The sequence below is a fragment of the Streptopelia decaocto genome (assembly GCF_964273445.1).
Source record: "Streptopelia decaocto genome assembly, chromosome: 1".
Lineage (NCBI taxonomy): Eukaryota > Metazoa > Chordata > Aves > Columbiformes > Columbidae > Streptopelia > Streptopelia decaocto.
In genome coordinates, this window is record NC_138663.1 from 193,398,476 (window position 1) to 193,410,483 (window position 12,008).

Sequence of the window (12,008 nt, forward strand, 5' to 3'; positions counted from 1 at the left end):
AGCTAAAATGTCATAGTGGCCTCTTGCTGAAGCTGTGCAGTGGCCCCACTTTCTCCTTGCATTATTCTGTGGTTGTCCTCCTCTCAGAACCTACTCTGCCTCGAACTGGCTTAGTAATGTAGAGGTTTGATAGTATAAGTTACTATACTTGACCCTGGAAGCAACATGGGTGCATTTGTATGTTACAGAGGATAAGAACTTTGGTTGCAATTGAAGGATAAGCAAACACTACCTGCATGTGGCTGGCTGCTAAGGTTAATTAGGCTGGCAAGCAAGCCAGGAACAGCAATTGAGCATTGACTGCTGTTAGTTAGTGTCACTGCTACCAGTGCTAAGCACTGCCATTGTGATAGACTTGCAGAGTACTCTAGTCTCTGTAAACAATGGTTTCTCCTTATATTGGCAGTTTAGTCTTCTCAGTTTCCTTTCATGTGTAGTCACTGAATGGATGACACTAAAGACAGTTCTAACGCATACTGAACTGTGTCTTGCATTGTAGCATAATCTTCTACTTGCTATATGAACTGATGATGCTTGTGGGTAGGTAAGAAGTGTTCGACTTGCACATACCTTTGTTTTGGCTTAATGTCAGATAGAGGTCTTAGAGTCATTACTAAGCTCAAACAAGTTCTGCTTTTCAAAATTACACGACTTTTTTCTATAGATTCTAATATTTAGCATTTCACATGTGCTACTGTGTTGCATGGATTGTTTTTGCTAAGCACCTTGCAGTTGGCATAATGTATATGATCAAGCCCGGGTCTGCCATTTTAGCAGCAATATCTTTGATGCAGTGGTTTCACTGACTGCTGCCATATGCATATTTAGAGCAGGTAATAAAGATGCAGTTTTGCATACCTGCAGATAGCCATGGTACTGTATCTGTGCTAAATGACCTGCTGACAAGGATGTACATTTATGTATTCATTACTAAAGAAGTTACAGTCCTGATGAGAGGTGAAAGGCTGATTTATGAAATAAAAACAACAAGTTTGTTATTCTAGCAACATGTCAGATTTCTTGATATTCTTTCATGTTATCATGACTTAAAACGTAGGCTAGATTCCGAAGGCATGTCTTCTTTCATTACCATCCACACTTTTGGCTGAAAAGGGTGGATTATTGTTTGGGGGAGAGGGGGAAATGCATCACCACCAGTCTTAACATTGATGAAGTTTCATAATAGCAAATCTTAATGTATATAATCAGACTTCTTTCTTATAACATGAGAAAATGTTACAAAGGCCATTTTATGAACTGTTGAATATGTCAGATGGCAGAGTAGTGTTTCCTTGCACAGTGCTACAGCTAAACGATCTCCTCAAAAGATTTTTTTTTTAAGCTTTTCCTCTACCCTTTACCGTGAATCAGAATTTTGGAGGAGACTTTTCTGTCGCTTTCAATTCTAACAAAACTTCCCTTAGTTTTTTGTTACTTTTACTGTTATAAATTACATTTAAATGCAAGATTTATTTATACCGTATTACAGATAATTTATTGTAGAGTTGGGTACCATATTTGGTATTGCTTTTAGACATTAGACTAATATATTGTAACACTGCTAATTTGTGGTGTGTATACTGCATATGCTATATGAACAGTTCCTGCACAGAAACAGTACACCTATATTTAGCTGTAAAGTTCAGGATTTCAAATACATGAGGCAGATGATGTAATGCAAATTAATAGGGATTACTGAAAATCTGTTTAAAAGCAGATGATTGAGATAAATGTACAGTCTCAAAGAATATTTTTTTTTTTATTTCAAGTATTGGAAGTCTTGTACATTTGGCTTTTTAAATATTGTAAATTGTTTGTTTATTTTTGTAAAATTTGGATAGGACAGCTCTAAGTATAGATTGTTTTGCATAGATGCGTTTAGCCCAGCACCTGCTGGTAACCAAGGCCCTCCTCCAATGATGGGTATGAATATGAACAACAGAGGAACTTTACCTGGCCCTGCAATGGGTCCTGGTCCTTCCATGGGACCAGAAGGAGCTGCAAATATGGGAACACCAATGATGCCAGATAATGGAACAGTGGTAACGTATCACAAATTTAATTATTTTGAATAGCTGTCATGTCTCATGGCTCATTTTTGTTACCAAAGATATTTTCACACTAAGAACATATTACATGCCTTGAATCTGTTAGAAGGAGTTGATAAAACTTGTTCAAGCAAATAATTTACAACACAGAAGGGAAATCTTTGTTTGATATTACTGTGAAAATCATACTTCCCTTAGGAATGGGGTTTTTTGATCAGTAACCAGGCTTTAAAATTGAGATTAGAATGTGCAGCACTTTGAGCAAAACTTTGCGTGTATGACCTGTCATGAAAAACTCGCTGGTAGAATGAAATCACTTCTGTGAAGTGAAGAAGGAACAACATACCAGAGTAATCTGTAAATGTAGGCGTTTGCTGGTTTTTCTTTTGTGAAACTGAATTCTACATATTGGCTTGTTGGGGCTTTTGATGAACAGTGAAGTGTTGGAAGCTATGTAGTGTGAAGATATCTTTGTGTAAACTACTTAATTTTTTTAAACTACTGTAGTGTTTTTTGTATTTATTTTCTAACCATGTTGAAAGCATGAGATTATGACAGTAATTACACCAGTTAAATAAGCGTGCCAGCAGCTGTTAGGGAGAACTGTCATATCAAACCAGGAAAAATAAAATTGCCCAGCTGCCAAGGTGGTAGGGAATGTCTTGTATACATCTGCAGTTTTTTTAATCAAGAGCACATTTACCATTGGGACAGTTAAAAAACTAGCCATTTTTGTTCTGTTCTCATAGCCAGTCACTTTTCCTAGCTGTAATGTCTTATGTAGAGAAACAACTATATAATTTTTAATCTGATTTTTATGTATTTTTTCAATATTATTCTGTAAATAGATATTTGGGGTGTTCTAGGGGTTGTATACATAATGTAAAAAGTGATTCCATTGTAGCTTTATTGGAACACAGAAGCATTTTGTAGCTGTATGTTTTTTTATGTGCCTTCTCAACAGTATCCATCTGTGATTGAGCGATTTGTATACGAAGTTTGGACAAAATCCTTTGTTCCCTAGAGGAAAATGAGATTTTGATTGAACACAAAATACATTATAAGTCTGGTCTTTACTGGTTAAAGAAGAGAATCTCACTTCACATCATAGGAGCCAGCTCATTTAATCAGTTGTATCATTTCTTACAAAGCAGGGGATGCTTTTCACAAAGTAGTGTTTTTAGAGATGCTTTTGCTGGAGACCACTTTGTTACTGGTCACCTCTAGAAAATTCTCTTATGATTATATAGACACTGGAGAAGAGGGGTAGGGAAAAGAACATGCTGGTGTAAATCATGGTACCTGTCTCAAATGGTTGTTTTTCTACAAAAAGTCATTCCAGGAATGGAAATGTGGGGAATATACTGACAGTTCAAAATGCATGGTTTTTTTTTTTTTTTTTTTTTTAATTTCCATTTTCTTCTGCATGCTACTTAAGGACAAATTCAATGCCTTTTGTATTTTTTTTTTCCTTCATTTTGGACTTTCAAAGTTTTTGATTTGTGGGGCAGGCCACTTCAGAAAGGAATAGCCTTATTGTATTTGTGCTGCTGTTGGAAATACACTTTAAAGATCCTTTGAGGGCTGTCTACTAAAACACTGGGAGAGTTTATTTCACTTTTTACTAAGGGAAATGGAGGATATGCTTTATAAACCAGGAATAGAGTTTTCATTCTTTAAATTGGATGCTTTTCTGATTTTTTTTTTTTTTAGGGGAAAGTTGGAGCAATCTTCTTTTTGCTCCACTGCAGTAATCTGAAACATAGATTATCTTTGAACGTAACATTTAAAAAATATCTTCCCCCCCACCCTCCACTTTATTGTAGGTAGTTAATTACTGCAGTTTTCTCATTATCTGGAGTGAGGGGTCCTTGTTGAAAAGAGGGCTTTTTGTGCAGGAGTCAAATGGTAAAAATTATCAGGAGTTTCTGATAAAGTATTTATCCATTGCTAACAAGCTGGCACGAGTTAAAGAGAATTTTTAAACAATTCTTAACCAGTGCTGCAGATTTTAAGGTACTTTGGGGAAGGAGTAGATCTTTCTGCAGCTGCTGCAGTAACTTTTTTCTTATTCCATGTCAAATTCTAAACAAACTCTAAACAAATATTCATCCATGATCTAAGTTGCATATATTTTTGTATGGATGTAATGCTGTTTTTAATATATATATGAGTTAGCAGACTTGAGACCTTGAGCTCTGCCACTATTATTGGAATTAGACTTTCAGAAGAATCGTTTTCAGATTTGGGTGTATAAATAAAGTTCTTGTTGAACTCTGAATATTGTTGATCTCTGTACAGAAACAATTTCTTCTGAAAGTGTAACTGTCCTCAACAGGTGAATGATGAGTTATTTCAAGATATGATTTTACCATATATCTGTGCTTTTAATGGCTTATGTTATGCTGACTTAATGTTTTAAATTTTATCATGTGGGGTTCTGTGTTTAAACACTTGCATAAATACTGAACTATAAGTGCTCAGATGCATGCTTTCTGGTTTAGGTTTTAACTGCTATAGCCAAATAAATCTGTGTAAGCACATATACCTTTATTAATATTAGGCATAGAACTAAGGAAAACAAATATGGAACAGTAACTGGATTTTCATCTTATATTGATATTTCATGTTAGCCTTAGATATACATATCAAATCTTTTTTTTTAAACTAAGCATAGTCCAGTTATGCATTTTGTCACTACTTCTGTCAGTTACTTTCGACTGAATTTTAAAAGTCTTAACTAAATATTCCTGAAGTGCCTTACTGAAGACTGACTCCAGGTAGTATGGACTGAAATATCCACAGTTACATTGGTATACATCTTCAGGTTATATTGATGTTAAAAGAATAACCCTGCAGTCTCTAGAAATACAAAAGCTGTGATTTTTTCCATAGTTTGACAATGTTTCTGTGTCTAATTTATTTAAGGGCGGAAACATTGTAGTGGGTTTGTAAGGCAGAATAGGGCTCAGGTTTAAAATTATTGTTCTCTCCTCTGTTACATAGAGAATATGTATTGCTTCAGATGAGCTTGAAAGGATGACATTACATTCAGCACCAGAGTTGGTCTTAATACTTGTTTTAAATTTTTAGTTTACTTAACAAGTTGGAGCATAACATTAGCACTCTTTAATTTCCAGCTCTTTTTCCATAATAACTAATTGAATCGCTCCTTTCTTCCCTCTATGTGTGATCCTGATTCTGCTGGACTATCTGCTGCACTTCATGACAACATCGCTTGTGGTTTTTGTTGTAACTCACATTTGGCATGTTCCAAATGGACTTGTGTTAGCATAACGAGAGATTCCCTCAAGGAGGTCCATCACAGATGGGTTCACCTCTGGTTAGTAGAACGGGCTCTGAAACTCCTCAGCCGCCAATGAGTGGTGTAGGTGCCGTGAGTGGTGGACCTGGTGGCTTTGGTAGAGGAAACCCAGGGGGCAACTTTGAAGGACCTAACAAGCGTCGCAGATACTAAAACTTATTTCATTCCTTACTGTTTAGAACTTCCAGTAAAACTATACAGTGATATGCCTTTATAATTTTAGCTGTTATCTGGAAACGGTTTTATTGTTATTGTAGTCTTTAAAACAGTTTCTTTTGTAAAACTTTTTTTGTATTCAGTAATAGGCTTTGCAGTATAGAGCAGAAATGATGCGGATCATTATGTAAGGCAATGTGTTTGTGACTAGCAAAATACAATGTGTGACTATGCTGTAAAACGTGCAGTTATCTGATTACAATAAAGTATAAAAATAACTTGAAAGGATTTGGGGAATGTTATTACTAATACTGGGTGAGAATAATTTTATGCTTAATTATAAGCAGCAACATGTTCCATTCTTAGGTAGTTTCTGCTGTGTGTCAAGAAAGTTCCGTTCTTAGAGTGAATTTGTTTAGCTAAACCGCATGTTGCAGTACATACTATGAATGGTTTATAACACAACTGCTTTTGTTTGTTTTGACTTTTGAAGAGCATCAGATTTTATACAAGGTGTTCTCAAGGATACTGTGTCCTTGAATCTCAGTCTCCCTTTGCAAACTTGGTCACAATAAGCCTATGAACAGAGTATATCCATTACTCAAATAAATGGAAAATTTAACTTAGGAGCGGGGGATATTTTGGACAAAGAATCTGTATGTATGCTTTATTCATAACGGTATGAATAAGTTTACCTGGACCATATTTCTACAGAAAAAGAAGTGACATCTCCATGTCTTACTGATCGTTAAAGTATCTTGCTGTTGCAAGGAGGGAAACATTTGTGCAAGCTGGTTTAAAGCCTTCCACTGTGTAATGCATCATTATAAGTATACATTTCGATGGTTGTTTGGAATAGACATAAGTCTGTTGTCAATGATTAACTGTTTATTAGGAGGCAAAGATATGTTTTCTGGTTAAAATAATTGTTCACTTATAGTAAGTAATACGCATTTAGAAGGATTGCACACAAGTATTCTTGATAAATATTTTACAGAATTATGAATTTGAAAAATACTCATTTCCATCACAACTCAGTCTAGATTCACTGATTGAATCTTAAGATAAAACTGATGATAAAGCTATTAGGAAGCTCATTATGGTTCAGATTTTAGCAGTCATGGAAGATGATGGAAAAGGCCTATTGGTTCTATTCCTGTAATGGCAAGAAAGTAGGAATATTTTGGGTTACTATGGCTTTTTTTTCTGTGCAAAATAGTTGTAAAATACTAGTGTTCTGTTTTTATCAGTTCACTCACATTTTCAGAAATAGAAATTACTAAAACTTAGCATGAGCAGTGATGCTAAATTGATTAAAAACTCTTTTGAGATAACATGCCCTAATTATATTAAATGGTATGTAAGTAGCTCAAAGCATGGGATGCAAGCAGCAGAGAGAGCATGTATGTGCTTCTTCTTAATATAGCAGGGATGGTCTTGGTGAACTGAATTGGGAGCAAATAGTTAACGTGAAAATAGAGGCATTGCTGGCATTTTGTACACTCTTATTAAAATTGCCAGTGTTATATAGCTTAACATGGAGATTTTTTTCGTCCAGTTCAGGAGTTATCACTTCAGTAGGTCTTCACTTGTGACATCTGTAAGTAACTATTGAGCATTTTCCTCTACACTATTTTTGATGTTGCCCTTTTTTTCTCGATTTGAGATACATGCCACACATCATAGTTTGTAATGCAATAGTGAGTTAGGTTTAAAGTCTGAAATACTCTTTTCCTTACTTGATATGTATATCTTGTTACAGCACTCTTCCAAAAAAACCTTGCAACTGGTTTTACATAGCACACTGCTCCTAACACTAACACTATAAACTAGTGTTTGCTTATAGCAATTGCTTAAGCTCTCTGCTTTGGTGTGCTGTGCGCAGTTGAAAATTCAGTTTACATCGGTGTCTAGGAAGGTGTCTAAACATTACATTACTTTTGTCTCATCTTTTCTGCCCTTGTACATGACATTTTAATGGGGATTGAGGAAGTACTGGCGTGAGTTGGTAATTCTAAACTGCAGCGCTGTAAGGGGAACACATTTTAAATATAACTTGAACTAAGTTGAAGAGGTCCATTCAGTTTTTCAAAGTAAAAGTCCATGTCATTCAGGCCTTCTGGCTAACACATGTTCCTTTGTTCAAATACTTACACCATCATCCTTATAGTATCTGCATGTTTCAGAAGTACATTAAACATGCCAAAACTGCAAAAAGTGATTAATTCTTTCTTTGCCAACCTCATGCTATTTTAAGTGCATTTGTTGCACTGCATTTTTGCTAGCAAGCAGAGGTATATCTGTATTTAAAAGTTATTGTAGATTTTAATATTAGTAATTTTCATTCCACAGTTGTGAGCTATGATTCCTCTAAAACTCAGACTGGGATGGCTCTGCTGTGCGGTAGCAGTGGATTTATCTGCTGTCCTTATTCCAGAAAATAATGTAATATCTTTTTAAATATCCAAGCCTTAAGCCCTAAAAAATAAATACTGAAATGTTGGATTTGAGCGCACTCTAAAGATTTCATAAGAATTCCTTTTGTAGCTGATGACAACCTGCCAGATTCTGCTTTTGAAAGCTTTCTTAGGGCTGCCTGACCATGTTGATTGTATACAGCTCAAGGGTAAAGACAGTGTTTTTCATTTTGCCATTTGTGGTAGTAACTGACTCTATAGTGGTAGGATAAACACAATATTTGTTAAAAAAGGAATGGTCCCAGTTTGGTTCCTAAAAATGGTATGTAGAGTTGGTCAAAGGGTGTTTTTGCTTGAAAGTATTGCCTATATGCTGCAAGTGACTAATTTTTCTTGTTTCTTATCTGGCTGATGAGTTTTTGTTTTTTTTTTTTTTTTTTTTCTTCCTGTGTACAAATGTACTTAAATTTTTTAACTGCCTTTGGTCTGACCAGAAAGCACAGTGAAGTCCTGACTCTTCCTGCTACATGCTATGGTAGAACTAAGCTTGGGAACTGTGTAGAATTGACAGATACAGTGCTTTTGGTTTTGGTTGTACCTTTTGAGTTTTTATATTATTCCTGAAATTTCAATCTAAACTGCTTAATTTTCACACGAGACACAATTTTAATACTTAAAGATAGTAAAGCTTTATTCTTTAAGTAAAAGAAAACACCACCACCGGACTCCAGATTGTCAAACTGCTTATGTGTTTATGACCGTGGTCATTTCAAGTGGAGCTGTTTGGCACTTAAAATTCATTTTGGTTCTGAGTTAATTTCTTTGTACTTCTGTACAGTGTGCTCATTAGATAAAGCACATTGATATCTTGGGAAGCTTGGTGGTGATTCAGATATACTTAGCTGTATTTATTTCCTAAGAAAGATACTTAAAAATGATTACGGATTATCTAGAAAGAAAATTCCTGATCTGAAGTTGATTTACTTAGTGTTCACATCTATTTTATCATATTGGACATAAACATATGATAAAACTGGAGACTTATTAGGAAAAAAAAGGTTAAAATAGATGAGAAGAGAACAATATGAACTAAAGGTTACATTAATTTAATTTTAACCATAATCCAATAGGATTTTAAAGTATGCATTCTTTGAAGAACATTCTGATCTAAAGTACACATTCAGATTTTAAAATGTTACACCAAACTAATTTTTCCCCTTTTCAGTTTCTGATTTCAGATCTTTTTAACTCGAAAAGTAGAATAATCTATAATTACAAATTCTTTTACAAGGTACTACATACAAATGCATTGACTTACAAAGTACTGATTGTTGAACAGTCACAGTCTGGCTTGAGATAGCTTGGCTCAAAAATGCTGAAATAACTGATCTAAAGGAAGATTCTCAAGTGAAAAGGAAAACCCCATAGGGCTTTTGAAGGGGGAATATGCTTTGAGGTGAGACGTTCAGCATATGAGTGGTATGCTCTAATGGCGTGAAGCTCATTTTACTTAAGCATGTTGTGGAAACAGATTTTTGCCATACTTCTTAATATGTAATTTTTTCTATAACAACTTGGATCATAATTCTTCCTTTCTCAGTGAAGATAAGTCAGAATGCATTGTAATTGAACTATTAAAATGACAGGGAAGGCTGGGTAGCAACTGATGGGGTCAGTTTACATTGGACCACAAATGTGAATGGATTCTCAGCCTGAGACTTGAAGTGGTGCATACTCGTGGGTGGTTTTACAGAGTCTGCATCCAGCATCTCTTGCTGCCTTGTGCTTGGGGACGAGACTGGGGACTTGAGAGAGCACATATTTCAAATGCAATGTAATTTTCTTCTCAGGAGCCCTGAATTTATTCATTTAGGCACTGTGCTATCATCAAGATGCGAAACCACCTTGGGATTTGGTGCTTTCTGTGGGATGTTAGCCCACTTCTAGCATGAGGGAATATCAGTCCAAACCTCCCTGATTCTTGAACGGTGAGGAGGGGTGTGAGTGTGGCCAGTGGAAAATACAGAGGAAGGTGGTTGACTCTTCAGTGCTAGTTTAGTGGCAAACGTTGGATTGTATTATCCCAAAGTCATTTGTTTTCTTAAAAGTACATTAAATGAAATGTGAGAACTTGTTAATTAACAATAGAAGGATTGACTAAAAACTTGCAATACTTAATGTCAGGTATAACTTTTCCCCTTGGATTGGCTTTTTGTTGCCTTTTGGGATATACCGTAAAACATATTTAGTCTTAGTAGGTGGTCTCAAAGATTTGGTGTTTTGCTGTTATGAAGAACTCCGTTTTGTTAAGAGTTCTGGGGTTTTCCCCATAAGATACTTTAAAAAATCACAGCTGTAGGCATTTCAGGTTTGTTTTGACAGTAATCCATGAAATACTGAAGTTTATCAAAATTATCTATATCTAAAATATAAGTTGTAGAATAAGCTGAACATTAAATTTTCATGAAAACAACACTTTTTATTATTTTAAATGCAAGCCCTCAATGTGTTCATTTTCAATGGGATAGATTTAATAGGTCTTTTCCATCTTGAACTTCCTTAAGCTACTATGAGAATTAATATAATTGATATTTTGAGGTTTTCATAATAATGACTTTGGCCTGACTTCTACAAGCAGTAAGAGATGGATTTCTTTAGAAAAGCAGTTTAGAACAGCAAACGTTTTCTCCTAGTTGAAGGAACCATTCAGAAAAGTGTAATTTCACAGATGAATATATCATACTTACAGGTAAAAACCATTTTTAAAACTGATTTCATATAATGATTTATTTGTACCAAAATCACATTAAAAAATTTGTAAATGTGGGTAAAAACATAGTGATTTGTGTGTAGTCCCTCGAATAGGGGACAAAATGTTCAAAATAGGAGGTATGAGATTCAGAAGGAGCTTAACTGTGCTTACTGCATACACGTGCTCATAAGGTTTTCCCATTTGTTTTGGTAAATGGTTTGTCTACAGCTTCTGTTGTTTCTAGTTTTACTAGTGTGCTTTTATATCTTAATTTCTGTAGAGTGAAGCATAACTGTATAATTTGATTTAATTTACATGCTAACTGTATGTGGGATGTTAAGAGCTTGACTTGAAAGAAGCGCAGCGAGAATAAAGTTATTGTGCTTGCCTTTAATTTCTCAGTAAAAGAAATTGGATAGAACCTTGAACAGGAGTAAGTGTGAAGAGTCCTGTATGTAAACTGTAAATTGAAAAAAGTCTGGGGAGGGGTGCTGGTGGTGAAATAAAGTAACATAATAAAATGGGAGAAATGCGGTTTACTTTTATATCTGCAACAGATTCACAAAAATAACTTTAAAACTTGTTATACATGAAAACCACGAACTAATTTTTAACAGAGAGGTGGAAATACTAGTTACATTAACATCCTGGACTTTTTAAACTTTGGGATTAGTGTTGTGCAGATGGCCAGGGAATATCAGACAAACAAAAGTGAATTCATTTTCTGTAAAAAAAATGTTAATATTCACAGGATGCAGGATGGTGTCACTGCAGTTGGGAATGTTTCTTGTATTTTGTTTTTATGAAGTTGTTCTGTAGGACCTGGTCTTTGTGGCTGAATACAGCAACTATGTACAACGTACACACTTTATGTTGTTGTAAGTATGGAACAGCTGATGTTAAAATTGCTAGCTTCTCATCAAACCAGTGAGAATTCAGTCTTACACCTGTGTGTCATAGCCAGAGAAGCACCGAACAGAAGATGGTGTGAAGGAAAATAAAATGGTGAATATTTTATAGCAATTCTGGTATAGGATTAATGTATTTTCATTAGTTTTTTGCCTTAATTTCACTGTAATCAATTTTTAATTTGTGTGAAAGGGAATGTTCTTTTATTCTCAGTGAACATTCAAAAGAAAAACCACCAACCAAACACACCAAACCACCTGCCCCCCCCCAAGCAAACAACCAACTCCAATGCCTAACCGTGCCCCAGACCCCCAAGCAAAATAGGTTTTTCCTCTTTAAATAACCACATATACCTAAGGCGGAAAACCACATAAGCAAGTTGGAAGAGGAAATGTAATGAA

General features: G+C 35.1%; 1 protein-coding gene across 7 annotated transcripts in view; it reads left to right on the forward strand.

The window, feature by feature from the left end:
- The window catches only part of PSPC1 (paraspeckle component 1), a 63,772-nt gene that overhangs the window by 32,996 nt on the left and 18,768 nt on the right, over positions 1 to 12,008 (forward strand). Inside the window, exons 8-9 of one of the 7 annotated variants that reach the window (XM_082076383.1) lie at positions 1,873 to 2,042; positions 5,341 to 5,807. The exons of 5 other annotated variants lie outside the window; for them this stretch is intronic. In XM_082076383.1, coding sequence (XP_081932509.1) covers positions 1,873 to 2,042; positions 5,341 to 5,526 — 356 coding nt within the window. In that variant the 3' untranslated portion in view covers positions 5,527 to 5,807. Of the gene's footprint in view, positions 1 to 1,872; positions 2,043 to 5,340; positions 5,808 to 12,008 lie in introns of those variants that run through there. One more of the 7 variants, XR_014186697.1, reaches the window with a different exon arrangement.